Source organism: Mugil cephalus, chromosome 21, assembly GCF_022458985.1.
Source record: "Mugil cephalus isolate CIBA_MC_2020 chromosome 21, CIBA_Mcephalus_1.1, whole genome shotgun sequence".
In the NCBI taxonomy this organism is placed as follows: Eukaryota; Metazoa; Chordata; class Actinopteri; order Mugiliformes; family Mugilidae; genus Mugil; species Mugil cephalus.
The window spans coordinates 13,820,841-13,838,760 of NC_061790.1; the positions used below are offsets into that span (position 1 = coordinate 13,820,841).

Genomic DNA, 17,920 nt, shown 5'->3' on the forward strand with positions numbered 1-17,920 from the left:
ATGTTTATCTGCTGCTGGTAGAAATCTCTAATAGATCTTTATTTTTTTTTTCAGCGGACATTTTGACACACAGCAGAAAAAAAATCCAGACAGAACTAATAACATTAACGGCAGCTCTGTTCCACTGACAAGTCCCAGGAAGCCACAGCAGTGGCCGTAATGAAATGCAGCTGTTATTAATGTTATTAATCACATCTGCGTTACATGACCGAGTGATATTCTCAGACTGGTGGTTACAGTGCACCCGTATTAATTTCAATAGCTCTTTGACGGGTGTTGTCACGCCCGAAGGGAGTGCTGCTTCACTGTGTGTCAGCATCTGTAGTCAGTCATCATTTGCTAAAGATGCCGTGTCAGGACAAGCGTACAGTACCGGGGAGTAGGTGGCCAGACGAAGCTGATCTAAAGTATGTTTTAAGACTCAATACTGTGGTAACTAGGTAACAAAAATGTCTTTAACAAAAAACGCAGTGTCCTAGAAATCCCTCCAGTCACAATCTTGTCAAATCTACCAAGCAAACTTGAAAAGCCCATGGCCCACTAATGGAAGTATTTCCGTAAATAGAGTACCAGTCAAATGTTTGGATGCATTTTCTCATTCAATTGTTTTTCTTTGGTTTAGTTATTTTCCACTTGGAACACATTTAAGATTCTTCAGAGTCGCCGCACTTTGGTTTGATGATGGCTTTGCTCATCCTTGGTATTCTCTCAATCCGTTTCATGGGGAAAGAAAACATAAAAAACAAGCAAAACCATTGAATGAGACAGTGTGTCCTGTTCAAACGGTACATATTTAAGGAGATGACATTATTATGAAGTTTTTTGAAGGTTTTCTAGTGGGTATATAAGATACTATGTATAAACTACTAGGCGGTCTTCCCAGCTATTTTCACATGTGGTGTGAATGCAAGAATAATTTGACTGCGGTGAGTTTTATCCATTCACCTCTCTGCGTTATTAATATGCATAATAGTAATTTTTGACTATCCTTACAAACTACTTCGACAACTACTTCCCATTTCTATATATATATATATATATATATATATATTCATTTTTTAGGATGCAAGGCACGTCCCCTACCCTAGATTTAACCTCTATCCAGATGCTGATTAGCATTTTAGCTGCTGACATGCACTTTTTCCCAAGTTGTGTTTACTCCCACACCTTCAGCTTTGAATCAACTGTGCGTGCTCATGTGATCCTCTGCTTGGGAGGCATGACGCAGTTATATGTCAGGAAATTATGAGTCCGCGGGTGCATCTTAAAATAGGGAAACGCGCGCTCTCCACTTGTCCGCTGAGTGTGACGCACAGAGGGAAAACGCACCTCCATCCTGAGCACTGAGGACGTTGAGGGCGAAGAGCATAGCGTTGGAGAAGGTGGTGGCCTCCTCCTTGCTGGCGAAGTTGAGGCCATAGACCTGCCTGGCGTCCCTCCACTGGTGGAACGTTGGGGTGGCTTGGTTGTACTTGAGGCCCTTCACTATCGAGTAGTTGATGACCACCTGCGAGAGACGAGCAAGAGGAGGACACACAGAGAGACAGAGCTGTAAGAGAAAAACCTGTGAGTGGATTTCAAACACCCATTCTTTCTCTTTATCTGGGAGCTGATATGAATCTACAGATGGCTGCGTGGGGATATAAATACAACATGATTGGTATTCTCATAACTCCCCTTGTGTTTCTGCCAGAAAAGGTCCTGTAAATGCCAGAGAATTGATCGCTCTGAGCGTGAAAGGACTTGTGGATTCTGAATGAATTGTGGGGCGTTTTATGAGTCTCAATATAAAGATACATTTTTGTTCCAGAGATTATTGGCAGCAAAGCTGTATATTGCTTTTCTAACTGGTTTTATGTAGCTCGCATCATGAGCTGTTTCTTAGAAAAAAAATATTATTGGCTATGATTTATTTCTGCAGCTCTACCCTGACATCATCGGTTTGTTTTGTGAGTCCTACCCTGGTGTACTGATGATTTATGAAGCAGCAGAGAATAGCATGTATGTACGTCTGTACTCACAGTTTAAAAAAGTCTTCTATCACCTTTAGATGTATGTATTCAGTTGTGTTATTTTTAGCGTAGCATATAGAACCGCATTCTAGTATTTGCTGGTGAAAGAAGGAGCCTCTGCCAGGGCTTGGGTTTTATGCTTCTATATACCTATAACTGTAGGCACCGTAGACACAGCATTACAAATCATACTCATTAAATGAGTCTCTGTGTGTCTTCTGCTGATCTCAGACATCTTTATTGCTGTCAATTCCACTTTTTATTGCTGTCATCTTTGACAACCCAGACGTTCACGTGTGTCTTATGTCTGGTTGCTACATCACAATGCTAATGAGCTGTTGTCTTTGGAGAGACTGACAGAGTTGAATCAAGTCAAACTGACTAAGATGAGACATTTAGTGATTAGAGTGAGTTTCAAGCACATTAACACAAACACGCACCTAGACAAAATGTACAAGGCATTTTTGATTTTTACATGAGAATTAAACTTTCCTTCAGTCACAGCAACCATCCTATCCTGCTATTTACTTCAAAAGAAATCTCTGTCACGACCCAAAATGGCCTGAACGTTCTGTATGCTGCAATCCTCCCACATCACATTGGAATGTCACTCTCCTGCGAATGTATGGTTGGAATTAACTCTCATATTATTTGCAGCTGCTTCTCAGCAGCATGTCAGCGATGTCAGCACGTCTGTTACCTGCTGGTCCTGCAGTTTGACGCCCACCACTCTAAACGTGTTGTTGGCAGTGTTGTGGTAGATGTTTATGCGACTGAACCCCTGCTGTCCTGGCTTGATGGGCACCCATTTCTTACTGGTGTCATCGTAGACCATGACAGAGGCCCGCGCCTGGCAGATGCTCTGCTCACTGTAATATACAAACACAAGGAAGAAAGAGAAGAGCTCATTACATGCATCATCCACAGAACAGTTGATTTAAGGAAAAAAAACCTGCATGTTTCTCCATGCTTCTTCTCCCTCTATCTTAGCATTAGAGGTAAGAAGGAATAGTTTCCCTCTTCTGGTCTGGACTCATAATCAACCAGCCTTTGGCTTGACAAACCTCCAGAGATTACATGTTAGTTTAGTCACAAGTAAACCTTACACAAGCAGTGAAGTCGCTGCTGAGTACACCACTCAACAGATACACTATATCCAATAGTATTCCTGGTATTTCTAGGTGTCTCAGGAGTCAGCCTGTCATGTAACTATTAAACTGTCTCCAGTCTGTTTGTATGAGTGTGTAAGTTAGACAATTATGGTCAGCAAGTCAACAATTCTTCTAATCCCGTGTTACACTAATAGTCTAATCCAAATGTAATCAAGCGCTTGTCCAACATCTGTTGATTTTCTTAATGAGGAGTGGTTGCAGTGTGTGTGTGTGTGTGTGTGACCTCAAGTGTGCGTCTGTCAACCACGTTAATCACAGACCAATGTTTGCCCTCTTTTCCTCACTGTAACATACACAGATGTCAGTATCGTAAACAGCACTATAGCCGGCGACGACAAAGCAATGTTTCGCAACCTTTTCCGTGCACGCTACTGAAGAAGGAATGTGCTCAGTATCTGCAGAGCAAACCAAAGAGGACAGAAGGAATTAAGGTGGTAGTACACGAAGAATAAAGGGGGAAAACACGGGGGAGAAACAGAAACAATTTTGACTTGCAAATGAGATTAATGAGAAGAGTCCCATCTGTGTCTTTGCCTCCTTGCCAAGCTAAAATTAGTGGATCAGGCCTTTAGGCTGAGTGAAAGCGCTGCGTCAGAGACGGAGAGCACAAAGAGAAAGAGGGAAAATTCTTGGCTTTTAGAGTCATGTCTAGATGCAGCATATGGTTCAGGAAGATAGGAGCGCGTCATACATGATGAATGATGATGAAGGAATATCATGATGAAGGAATATTATATTATATCAGGTCAGGTCAAATTTTTTGACCATGCTAGCAACATGGCGCAATGGAATGTGGAACAAATACTATTTTTATTTTCATTGCGTGTAATATTGAACTATGTTCACCAGACATTTCCATCAACTATACTGTTTGGTGAGCAAATATTAGCCACATGCTAGCAGGACAAATAATGTTGATCGACATTATACTTGCTTAAAAAAAGGTGGTTGCTATTGTTAGCATTCAGCTTAAAGCACCACCGAGCTAACCTCAGAGAGGTATTTTTAAAGCTAGTTACTTCTGTTTTTATGCTAAACTAGGCTAATTGCCTCAAATAGAAACAAGACAGTTTCCCCAAAATGTTAAACTATGACTCAAAGAAATGTTAATGCACCAATTTTTATAACTTATGCAACAGTATTGGAGGTGACTGGGACAGAAATAAAAGGAAGTTTAAGTTTCTTTGTAGCATCTGTCACTGGCACCTACAGGATAGAGAATACCCTGAGCACAAATCCAGTCAATTGGCAATGCTTCAGTTTTTAAAAGAATACATGGAAAGAAAGAACCAGGCAAACACTGAGATAAAGGAAACAATACTAACTTCTCTTTCACTTCAAAGTGAAGGATTGAGAAGGAGTTCAAACATGCAGATCCACAATCTCTTCAAACAATATCACATAAAAGCTTCATATTTTACCCTGCTGCCAGTAGGCATGCATAGCTTTCTCCCAGGTCGTGCCTTTACTCTTCATGTCTGCGTTGTCTTGCACTGGTCGTTTGCACTCAAAAATCGGCCCTGACACCAGCAGGCAAGATGTGTTTAATTTATTTTTGTTAACTTGTCGACTCTGTTAATTTTTAAAAAGGAGCTCTTGCAGCAAGCTAGAAATGGCATCGAAGGCCCAGAAGCATAAATAAATGAGGTTCCTATGCTAGAAGAGACTTGAGCAGAGAGACGGGGAGAAATAGATGGAGTGGATGAGCGGAAAGACAGAAATAAGAGCGGAAGCAACAAGAAGTTGCTTTTCTTCCTGATTGGCAGTTATGGGACACACACAATCGTACACGCACACATGTAAATGTCATATAGACTGTTCCTCTCCACATCCATTGGAAAATTAAGAATTGCTGCACCGGACATGAATAAATTAGATACTTCTGAATTTACCTTGGCAGCATACACTCAAGTGCACACATGTGCACATATGCACAAAGACACTTCCTTGGGCTGAAACCAGCGGCTGCTGCAGTAAATGCAACCTGACAGGGACAGACCCAGAAATCTCAGAGAGCTGCTCGGGAATCCTCTCCTCCTCCAGTCACTGCCACGGCAGAAAGATTGATGCAGTGGGGTCACACTAGTCAGGCATAACATTATGACCTCCTTCGTGCCTCCAAAACAGTTGTGACTCATCCGAGAATTGATGTGGGTCTTCCGAGGGTGCCCTGCGTTATCTGGCTGCAGAATGTTGTTAGTGGGGGCCTTGAGGGGAGGGGCGTCTGTGGATCAGGCCTGTTCCAGTGCATCACACATATACCGGGTCAGTTTGGGATCTGGTGAATTTGGAGGCCAGGTCAACACAATGTGTCGTTTTTCGTGTTTATTGAGTTGTTCCTGAACCATTTTTGGGTCTGTGTCATCCTGGTGGGGATGGACGCTGCCATCAAGGAGTGTCATTGCTATGGGGTTTGGGGTACGTGGTCTGGTCTAGGTGAGTGGCACCTGTCTTAATAACATCCACATGAATGCATGCCAGGTCCAAAAGTTTCCCAGCAGAACAGTGAATTGTCAAGATGATCAATGACTTCTCGTGTCAGTGGTTTTAATGTTGTGGCTGTGTGTGCATGCACTCACTCATTAAAACTCTGCCTCTAGCTAGATAATCAGTATAGCAGCACATATAATTCCAGCAACATAACCTTGACAGCGTAGACAGTGATGACTTCAACTGTAGGCAATTAAATGCAACACAGATAATGAGAGCAAACGCATACAGAAATGATGCTTGGTGGGCCATATCACGGCTGCACCTCTCCTCTAGATTTCTCAGATGTACAACTTTCTATTTTTCAGCCTCTCACTGTGATGAATTTTCTCTGAACTCATGAGGCAGTTTTCAACGTTCATGCAGCTGACTTTTAAGGAAAGCAGGAAGCTAAATGTAAAAATAAATAAATAAATAAATCATGTATCCCGGAGTGTCCGGGTCATCCTGATTTGCAGCTTAAATGACTTTGACATCAAACATATTGAGTTAATAAGTCTGTGTGATTGTATGTCCCAGGTCAGACTAATGAGAGTCTGTGAGGATAAACACATGAATTATTCATTCACGCCAGTGTATGTTTGCAGGGTTGAAAAGACCAATTAAATACAGACACCTACTCATTCTTTCCTTTTTCATCTCTAGGAAATCCACATGGACACAAATAAAACCACACAACACACATCCATGAAGCTTTTCTTCACAGGGTTTAGGTCATTTTAGGGTTAATGAGATGCCATTTTCACTCAAACGCAGCTATTTCATCCCTCTCCATATATTCTGGAAAGAAAGAAAGACCCAGCAATCAGACTCAGCAACACAACAATCTGCCCACACCTGGCCTCGTCACATTCATTCACTGTAACCGATAGTGTCACGCGTTACGTTCCCCTCTCTATTTCTGTTGCCAAACTTCCTGTCTGCCTGCACTAGATTCACTCTTGTAGCATCACTCCCCTGATACGTGATGAACGGCACAACTGCGAGCTGTCAGAGAAGAGGAAACATGGGTAGAAAAAAAAAGCAGAAGCGAGAGAAGTATTTTAGGAATCACACGCATGAATGAGCCCAAGAAGAAGGAACCTAATTAGCAATATGATGCTCTGTTCTTCAGACGATCTGCCAAAATAGAGGGAGAATTTAAGATTAGCAAAATAACTTCTTAGTAATGGTGTTTTGATGAGATTTGTGAGCTGAATTTCACGTTTGAATGTGACTTATTGTCATTGCGTGACCTTGTTTTGTGTGTTGGGAAAATAACGTACTTATTTTTAGAATTTTATTGATACCGAGTTTTAATAAATCAGCAGAAGCGGCCAGATGGTGAGCGACTTAGCGAGTTAACTATATCTGTGATTACATAATTACTACCAGCCTCTTGTCTCAAGAAGTTGTGCGCGACTCTCCTTGTGTGAAACGCTGTGACTGTCAGCAGCTGACGAGTGTTTGCATGTGACAGTCCAGCCTGTGTCTCCAACGTTAATCTGTGCTGTCAGGGGGTCTTGTATATGCCTCCGATCCTCCATCGGCACAGCAGGCTGTGCTGCAGCATTTACAGTACACCACCCTGCAGACATCACAACATCAAAGCTATTGTGTTGCTCCACTTTCTGGGGCCTCGGCGCTCAAGGCAACAACGCTAACAACAAAGAGGAATCTGCTTAAAATAGCCACACATGCACTGGCAGTATGCAGATTTGTGTATGAGAACAGTGCAGATTCATATCTAAGCTACACTTGTACTGTGTATGAGGACAGGAAAGGTGCTGAAATTATTACAAAGGCATAGCCGCCTGGTGGAGAAATCATCAGAAAATAAAGATTTTTTTTTTTACCTAGTTTTACAGGCATATAAGTCAAATCTTATATTCTTCTTATAAGGGTGGATTAAATAAAATGTTTAAGAGAGACGGCAGACAACACAACCACTGATTGCTTCAGGGAAAACAGTTAGCGACTGATACTACTACGTTAAACTGTTTTAAGTCATCACAGTATCATTGCTATTTCAGAACCTGGATGAATGCTTATCAAACTGCGTAAAGTAAAATGTAAAGACTCTCTTTGATAGTTCTGTTGTTTCTATCTTAACATTTAATAAGAGTTAGCACCACTTTTCCTTCTTTACTTAGAACTTAACATGCGTGTAAGCTGTGCTTTTATATGCACCTTCTTCATCCTCTGTGGTAGCAAAATCAGGTGAAGACCTTCTGCAACCTGCAAGCTGGTCCCAAGTTCGACAAAAACAGGTGCAGAATACAATCAAACAAATTGGCTGACCGTAAATGGAAATCTGCTACCGGGCAGCAGCGACTGTCATTACGAGATCAAAATGTCCTTAAACTGATTTGATGGATTAGCTTGTCCGGGGATGCCGCTGAAGCCAGAACAGAAGGTTAATACGTAGTAAACCTCCCGATGACGCATCACCAATAAGAGGGACAAAAAACTGTGAAACAATGGAAATCAAATCACTGTGTTTAAAGCATATACTTTCGCTTAAATATGCCGACTCCCAAAAACACTCACAACACACAGTTGATGCCTGACACTAGAGTAAATGTACTGTGAGTCACTTTGAGTGAGCGAAGTGAAAAGGCACATATTGTGTCATCAGTGATCGGGGATTTGCATATTAAATGTGAGCTGTCAGTCGGACATAAGTGTGTTTTGCGACGCTCAAAGGTCACAGATCCACAGTGGAGAAATTGGCTGACATACAAACTTAGTCATCCATAAACCAAATATTGAAATACTACACACTGTAGCAGCAACCTTGAGAGCAGGCGAACTTTACATCACATTACTCCCAGGCTAAGATTTAGCTCCTTCCCGCGATCCTGGTTAATATCACTGTCTGCTCTCCTGTCATAGTGGCTCAACAGACCGATTCGCATCTCTCCTGTAACCTCATCGAGAGATGCTACTCCACAAACTCCCTTCAGATGAATGAACAGACAAAAGCCACCAGTCATAGTGTCATTATTCTATCACTGTTTCAGATTCATAACAATTAATCACTGTAAGCCTTAAGATAGTGGATTATTTTATTTTTTTTGTATTTGGGACAATGAAAGTGTAGGACCGATGACAGAAAGTGCCTTTGTGCTGCTTCGAGGGAACAGCCAAAACCCGAGAGTTAGCTGGCAGAACAATCGTCACCACAAGTTGTTTGTGTTTTTGTCAAACTCCTTTACAAAATGCTCTCTGTTTTCCTAGACAGGAGGAGAATGAGGGAGAATCCTCTGCCTGCAGAGTAGCCAGAAATGGTGCACAATGAAACTTCTTGTATATGCAAGCAAGCGCGTGCGTGTGTATTGGTGTGCATGTGAGAATCAACTGCATGAAACATGCAAAGCTGCATACAGCAGAAAGAACAGATGACAGCTTAAACATTTATAAGCGTGCCAGAGCAAAGCTACATGAGTAATGAGACTGAGCCTGAATTAAACCTCGGCTTTCATAGAAAATGGGATAAATGGTGTTAAATCGTCGCTGCAGCCCAGCCTCCTGAGCCCAGTTGGCATGATGAGGAGCCACTTTGGTCGACGGACACTCATTTTTGTGCCTGAGTATCTCAACAAACACTCATCTTCAGGAAAGATGCACCAACACTGGCAGAAGGAGCCTGTCCCATTTGCAGCTGCGGCAGCTCCTATGAAGCTAGTACTTGCTGTGTTGGATGTCAGCCACGTTTGCTCCGCAAAAATGTTCTGGCAGTTTGATATCCTGAAACTTTGTTTTGACATGCTTTTATTCTTCGTATAGGGAAAATTCTGCGAACTGGAGGTCTCGCTAGAAGACAGCAACATTCACAGCCAGGAGTACTTATCAACTGTAACTATATCAGGTTCACATCATCATGAGCGACAACGTTACACAGCGGTCAGACGTGGCCAGTTGCTTCCATCCATTTAAAAATGGACTGGTGAAACAAACATATTTGTTGGTGCATATCACCGTATTAAAGATATTGAGCTCCGTATTTAGCACTGAAAACAATTTTTTGTCATTATGCAAACGAGCTTCGGTTATAGCCTCATATTGACGACTGCTTTTTTTTTCCTTGTAGTTAACTAATTAATGCCAGCAAAGGTTAAGAGAACACCAGTTAACCAAAGCTACTGTGCTAACTAGCATGCTACCAAACACCTAATAAAAACAGTTTGGACTAGCACTGTGTTATCAATCAGCTTTGCTAACTAGTTCCTCAACATACTGCATACACGCAATATACTACTTTCAAAATGGAGTCACGTTTACAACATTCACCAATGACTTTGGAAGAAGAAAAGAAGAATCCTTATGAAAACGTTTCAATATTTAACAATTTCAGAAACAGTGCTGGAAAAGTTATTATAATGTAGACTAATTCATTCATATGGAGGGTTTTCTCTGTGATTTTATAATACATCTGAGGAAGAAAGCTGATGACATCTCTTCACTGTGCCTTTTCATCTCCTTTTCCCTGTGGCTAGTCTTTGCTGTTAGCCTCAGTGGCTTCTATACATCAGCTGTTGCCTGGCAGCTGTGTCCTTATGACTTAAGACTCGACTTATTGACACTTGAAGGGCAGGGTTTTTTCTGTGTGCAGCTTCCCGCAAATTAGCCACTAATTTGATGACATTCAAGACGACACTGAAGACCAAATATAATCTGGCAAAATCTCATCTCATCTTCTACTACTGCTTAATCCTCACTAGGGTCACGGGGGTTGCTGGAGAATGTGGCAAAATATATGTTATAATTTCTTATTTATCAATTTTTACACCATGGCAAGTCATGTCATCATATCATCTAGAGCGCACTATAACTTTAAATTACTCAGACTAATTTCTGGGACACTTTAGTGAGAATATGAGGATCTACTGCCAAAGCCGAGTGAAAATTGAGGGCTTAAATTATTACAGCCATCTGGCTGATCTGATTTTAAGAGAATATTGTCGAGTTAATGTTAATATTTAACTGACCAGAGTCAGCTTAGATACATCATCACACATTTATAGTTAAAAAAAATTTAGTAATTTTTAAACAAAGAGCATTTCATGCCCACATTATTTGCAGCAGTATCCTTGATTCACATGTTCACTATGAAACAGGTCTGAATCGTCACGGAGTAAGTTAGAAAATTTATACTAATAGCGACAATATCTTAATTGTTTCTTTATTAACATGATCATAGATGCCTAGATGATAAAGGTTCATCTTAAATAGTACCTGCTATGGAAGGGTTTGGTTCTTTAACTTTGGTAGAGAAGACCTCCATTAATTTCTCTGGCTGGGAGCTGATGAATAAGGACAGCTTCGTAATGTGTGAGTACACGTTTTTTTTCCCCCGTCCTATAAATCACTGCACGCTTATGTGCAGAAGCATGTTTATGCATATTTCTGTGAAAAATGGGCTACAAGAAAGTAAACTGTGGGGCTGGTTTGCAGGTCAGTTACATAAGCAGCTTGCTTGCGTAGTTGAGGTTTTGGTGGCGGTGGGGGGTGAAAAAGAGTGAGGCAGGGAGAAGAAGACAGAAGACTGAGAAGAGAGAAAAATGGGCCCGAGCTGACAGCATACTTCCAAACAGCCTGCCGGCTCTTATACAAACTCTTGTAAAATAAACCAAACTGCTCAGCTCGCAAAGGAAATGTCTAAAAATAACTTGCCTTGGCTGAACTGGATGACATGTTTAATCACACCGTGCACAATTTCTAGTTAAGGGCAGCAATTTCCATACTCATCAGTCTCGCCTTGACTCCTGGGCAGTAGTCCATGGAATAGTTGTGTGGTTGTTGAAAGGTGTGACTCAGTAATACTACTTATTGTTGGCCATGACACTGCATATGAAACCCAAAATAGAACAGCGTTTTTTAACCTTCGTCTCTGAGGACCCAGAGTTTCAAATTATCTTTCTCTGGCCTATTTTCTGCAGGGCTATTGCGCGGATTAATCTAGCAAATGATGAAGTGCTTTAGACCACTGACTCAGATCTCTCAACGTAACATGACAGGGTTGTTTTTCCCGCACAGTTTTGCAGAGATATTACCACTGCCAAAGAGAAAGGGTGGATGGGAAAAAAAAAATCATTCCATATCTGTCTAAGAAGTGCCTAATCTGTGAAACTGGATCAGATATTTATTAAAAAGCATCTGACACCAGGATCCCACTACTAATCAGAATAATAGCCTGTCAAGTGGCTACAAAAGGACTGAACTAAGAACTCAAAGACCACTCTAAAAATACAAAAAAACTGTTGACTCACATTATAAAAGAAGCAATAATCAAAGAATTAAATGCGCAAATGCTGTTATTTGTCATGTGATTCATTCCTGATAAAAATGCCTCATGTAACCACCTCAATCAGAACAGACTGGCCAGACTGGAAGCACATTCATTATAACCCATTGAATACGGAAATATTAGGGACTACTAGCAATAGCAAAGCAAAGTGTTCAAAAGTCTTTGAAAAGATGAATGCAGCCACAATCTATGTGGGCAGCCATATTTCAAATATGGTTCCATCTTGGTCATGCTCCTTCATTAAATAAATTCAGTCTTCTTCTTCTGTTGTTATATTTCTGGCAGATTAGTTGCCCCAAAGTGAACAGAACCACTTTACACATGTCAGAAATGTGATATTCTGATTGGTATTTTGGAGCATGTAGACAGGTAATGAAACACAAGCAAAACTTAAATAATAATCTGCTCGTCTTCTGTGAATTTTGACCAGTTCCTTATCTCTACCATTTTCCCACTCTGTAAAAATCAGTCCATCCCAAACCTCTACGTAACTGTAGTTTGAATATAGTTCTAAACGTCTTCATCAGAGGTCTCCTTCATCCCGCTGTCAGCTACTTCTCCACCACCACCAGTGTTTAGACTCCTGTCCCTGTCTGACTCCTTCAGCTCCTTGACGCTGTCTTTGTCTAACCACCAAACAATTACCTGGCACGATCGTGTTTCCTCACATTCCTAAAATGTTCACCCCGCACCAACTTCATCTCTGTTTTATTTAGTGTCCACGCAAGCACTTCAATTGGAATCTCTAAGGAGAATGATTTCAGCTGGGCTGAATAAACACCGTGTAAACGTAGCCGCTGTCTGAGTGTGCGTGAACATGCACTCGGGTACATTCAGCCTGTGTGCTCCTAAACGCATGTCGGAGCCTGCAGAGACGATGCAGAGAAGATAGACACACACACACACACCGAGCGTCACGTAGGTACACACACTCTCCTAGACTCTACTGCTGAGACCCCGCAAGAGCACGCTAATCTGTTGGCATGACAACTGGAGTGGAATATTCGCTTGGCCTAGAAAATACGGCTGTGAAGAAAAGATGAATGAGCAGCGAGATATGAATAAAAAAACAGCAACATAAGCCTTCTGACCGCGTGCTGTTTAATTACAGACCCCACATTCTTTGCTCCCTTCAAATGTCTCACGATGCTGCGAATTTGCATGGGCGTATGTGGGAATTTTACTGCTAAGAAATATAACCACCGTCCCCAAACAGACAGACAGTACAGACTGTAAACCATATTTCAACTGAACTACTCCGTGTGCACGATTTCTTGATTTACAGGGTTTGTGGTTCCCTCTTCAAACGCCCAATAAAATCTTAAACACCTCCAACAGTCCGCAGAGGTCAGCTGGGACAGCCAAAAAGGAATAACGCCACTTTCTGGTGCCGCGTCTGAGACCTGAATTTATAGTTTAATTCCAGCTGAAAGCCTGCGAAGAGAAAGCAAGGAGGAGGTTTCTTTTACTGCTGCTCCGCATGATCGCATAAAGCATTTAAGAGTTTCCTTACCCTGGAGAGCTAATGCTGAGCTTCTGAAAAAAGCAGTTGGAAATCTTGCTAGGTGGAGCAGAATGAGGAGGTTTAATGTGAGATCAGGTACTCACAACTTTTAAGTTTGGCCAACAACTGCATTAATTATTAAGTGTGATGGTTAGGAAACTCTTGCCTTGATAAAACACAGTGTTTAAGTGATGGAAGGTGTTCAAAGGGGAGGTTCGCATTCCCGACTGTGGTTTTGAACTGCGTGTGCAAAAAAAAAAAAAAAACTATGAAGGCTTACTGTCATGTCGGCAAAACTGTTGTTCTTGCGCCGTCCTGACTTTCCCTCCCATGGCCAGGTTGGAATTAAACAGAGGACTGTCTCACCCTGCTTGGCTCATAGCAGAAGAGAGTGGAAAATAACTCATAGCCTCATGCTCAGGGGATTAGACTTCGGATGGTCCTTTATGTCTCTGCAAAGACGTCCAAATCCTCTGACATAACAGAAGCATTGTCTGTGACAACACATGGCCAGTAGATCAGTTGATGAGTTGAAGGCAGCCCTAAACAAACGAGTTAATCTGCTGCAAACCCGGTACAACCTGAGGATGCACAACAGGGACCGGAAAAACAGACGAGATTTGAGACTTCAAGGCGACCTGCAGAGGAACGCTCAAAATAGGGGGAAATGGAACATTTACTGTCCACCTCCCTTTGTAGGTTTACTGGGCACTGCCAGCTGGGAGGAGAGCTTGTGATGGGGATCAGGATTTTACTTCACCTGGCCTGGGATCACCAATGAAAACATCGCTGTGTAGAGGGACGTCTGAAATGCCATGCTTAGTCCGTCACCACCACAGTCTAAATTCAATTGAGCTGACAGGAAGATTTGTTTCACATTTGGACCGAGTCAGACTAGACTTTTTTTTACCATATTTTCAATTGGGTCACTTGTATCTTGTCAAGTTCAAAACAGTTGTATCAGTTGTAAATGAAGGAAAATACTTGTACAAATACATTATCCTATCAGTGGCTAACTTATCCTTACATTTAACACACCTAAAACATGTCCACAGCTGCCAGTAGTTCTTCATAAATATCTGACGTAAAGATGTGCAGGTGGTGTCCTTTTTATCATCCAACCAAAAATGTGAGTGCCTTCCTTTCAACATTTCATTTCTGACATTTAACTTCTGTTTCAGTGTGGCATTAAATGCTTCAATAAGAGGCCAGGCATTCCTGCCTTGTTTGTTGTCCATGGGAATCTTGATCTCGGCTTAATGAGCATTTGCTGGAATGTTTAATACCACGTCTAGAGCCTAGGGCTTTTCCTCGTCTCGGTCCAGCTACGGCTATGACCTACTGTAAACATATTAGGGGAGCAGAACCCTGTGGACTCTTGCTGGTGAGTGTGTGCATGAATTTGAGGAGGTCAGCCAATCTCCGAATCAAGCCTTTTTTTTATTTTATTTTTATAACTAGTCGAGTGGATGGACAGAGGTGTTCAGATCCCTTGGTGAGAGGACACCAAGTGGACAAGGCTGTGCGATGTAAACTGAGGGACACGAGATAGAAGAAGAAGACTGGAAGAAGGAGAGAAGAAATTAAGACAGACAGAAATATAAATCGAGGAGCCAGAGAGATACAGGAGGTATGGAGTGCAGCAAAGAGCGAGAGCGGCTTTAAAAATGCATGTGTCTCCATTTGGCAGACGGGGAAAATATCCCAGCAGACAGGAGACTGAAGGTGGGAGCATGGCTGGAGTGTTAACACTTGGATTGTCTAAAAGAGACACAGAAAGAAGAAAGTAAAAAAGGGAGCGAATGTAGGGAGGGAGAATAGGAAGCCGGGAGATGCCCTGAGGCTGGGTTGTCTCTACCCCATGATGCCATTTAACTGCTGCTGCTGCTCGCTGTGAAACACACACACATGCACATGCACACTCAAACAGCGCAGACATGTTTACATGAAAGATATTTTGCAGTTTCTGAAGGCCATTAGGTTAAGTGCACTCCATTGCCGATGAAGTAATGTCTGATAGCAGAACATAACACACACTCACAGGAATCTGTAATTGCCCAACGCATCCTCTTTTAAAAAACACACAGTGGACGTGACGTCCTTCCTGTGCGTGCCACAGATCATCAACCATCGGATTCAGTGACCCAGAATATTTCACAACATTCCAGCGCTGCTTTCTTATGGTTGACATGCATGTGCGGCAGCCTACGTCCCTAATCTGTCAGACCGCAGCGTTCTGAGGGAATAATGCAGACATTTGGTCTCCTCTGGAGAGAATCCTGAAAAACAGAAAGCCTTCCCGTCATCCCAAGTCATAATCCTCAGGCAATAACTTACATTACAGCATCTCTTGGATCTAAGTCAAATGCTTTTAAGGTGAATGAAGTGAGTGAGCTGAAGAGAGAATCAGCCAGAGATAGGGGTCAGAAAATCCAAAGATATAATTTAATCAGACATTTAAAACTTGGAGGAAAACGGTGGCCTACGTCTCATCACATCTTTCAGTCTACTTGTTGGAACCAAGCTTTTTTCAAACTGGTCAACAAAAGTGAAGTTTTTCTTAGCATTGTGACATTTTGGCATGCCACAGCAGATAAAATACATTTTCCATTTTAAGCTGGTTAACTAAATCTGAGTCAAAACAAGTAATGTGCTGTCTATCGTCAGCACTTTCTGAAAACATTACAGAGTAGTTGCGTCAGTGAGTCATTTGAGTCATTTCCAACAGTCTGGAAAATTTATAGTGGGAATAAGAACCACTTGGATAAGTTTAGGGAAAGCTCACTGTGTAACAAAACATTACGATTTGACTGTTAATAGTAAGATGGATAGGTTCATGGTGACCATAACTTCATTCATTTTGCATCATTAAAACAACGTCATTCTACAAAACAGACATCGCTGCTAACTACTGGAGTCACTCTGTTGGGAGCTGATCAACCTTTGGCAAAGAGTCAATCATATTGTTTGGGTGGGCTTTATGCAGTGATGGGCAGAATAGTACCATCAATCAAAATCATGCTTATGCCATGGAGTTGGATATGTTTTTTACTTTTATTTTAATTTTTTTTTATTTTATTTTTTACTTCTTATTGGTTGAAACACTCCCCATAGTGAAATCACTATGTTACTGACTACACCAGGTTAGTATTTAGTATATATTAATATCTTTTATTAATGTGTACTGAACTACCAGGGCCAATAAATGATAATGATAAATCTTAAGCACAGCGGCATTAGTGAAGGTATTTTGTCAGTGTCTTTTTCATTGGTATTTACAGCAAGTCCACATAATTGGATATTTAATATTGAAAAAAAAAAAAGAAATACATATAATACTTTTTTTAAGTAAATATGCTGATCTTTAGGATCACTAAGCATTAAGAGGGGAAGGACCAAGAAGGTTTGGTGTTGTAGCTGGAAGAGGCAGCGCATACACGTACCATATGTATGACTGTGCGCTCATGGATTGGCCAGCGCTGGTTGTCATGGTTATCCGGCTATCATTGGTCACCACGGAGCCCAGGTCGGTGCTAATGTACAAGCATCCCTCGCAAATGTCTATGTGGTGTGTGTCACAACTAAAACCTCTAAATCCCATATTCATACAGTGGGTTTTACAATTTTCCACTGTCACACTGGCCTCTCCATTCGTCTCTTACTTCACTTCCATTCATCCGCATCACATGTACATCCACTCTACCTTCTTTTTGCTTAGCTCCGCTCCTCTCACCATCCCCCTCCTTTCTCCCCTGGACCCTTATTTTCTCTCCCTTGCGTCTCATTTCCCTCCTCTCCCTCTCTTTTCCCCTCTGTCTCTGTTGGCTTTCCATTTTCTCCATCTCGAATGTTTCCTCTTCTACGTTTCTCACCCAGCTCTGATAAGCCCTCCTTCTTAATAATATACATATGGATGCTGCTAATTCTCTGATGGCACCCTTGACACACTGTTCAACACAGTGTGATTAGTGATTAGTCTTAGTCGCAGAAAATAATGCAGCAGTCTGTTGACTCGTTGGCGCGTTCGCAAATTCAAAACTCCCTCCGTTTTTCTAAGCGAGTATTTCTGATTTGGGAAACATAAATATTGTTTAAACCCATCACACTTTCAACTGCTTTAATCTCTGCAAATGCACACAGGCTGTGTGTGTTTAACATGTTTGTGTGAGCCTCCCCTTTTACAGCGAATAGGAGGTGTGAGGCACAGTTTGAAATGTGCCAGACTGTGTGTTTTTTTTCTCTTCCACCCCCCATTAAGGCAGCAGTGTACACAGAAGCATTAAACGCTGATATTCGCTGACAGTTCTTGATGTTTGCTGAGGTCAACATTTCACAGAGATTCACTGAGGTGAGATTGCAACAGATCGAGCCTCTTATATTGTTTATTAGGCTTTAAATGCTGTGGAAAATCACCCTTTTTAGGTAGCAGAGACATGACATATATGACAACATG

General features: G+C 41.7%; 1 protein-coding gene across 3 annotated transcripts in view; it reads right to left on the reverse strand.

Moving 5' to 3' along the window:
• The window catches only part of evlb (Enah/Vasp-like b), a 40,114-nt gene that overhangs the window by 10,269 nt on the left and 11,925 nt on the right, over positions 1-17,920 (reverse strand). For all 3 annotated transcript variants that reach the window (XM_047573334.1, XM_047573333.1, XM_047573332.1), the window contains exons 2-3: positions 2,713-2,881; positions 1,330-1,507 (exon numbers count right to left, since the gene is read on the reverse strand). In XM_047573334.1, coding sequence (XP_047429290.1) covers positions 1,330-1,507; positions 2,713-2,881 — 347 coding nt within the window. The remainder of the gene's footprint in view (positions 1-1,329; positions 1,508-2,712; positions 2,882-17,920) is intronic.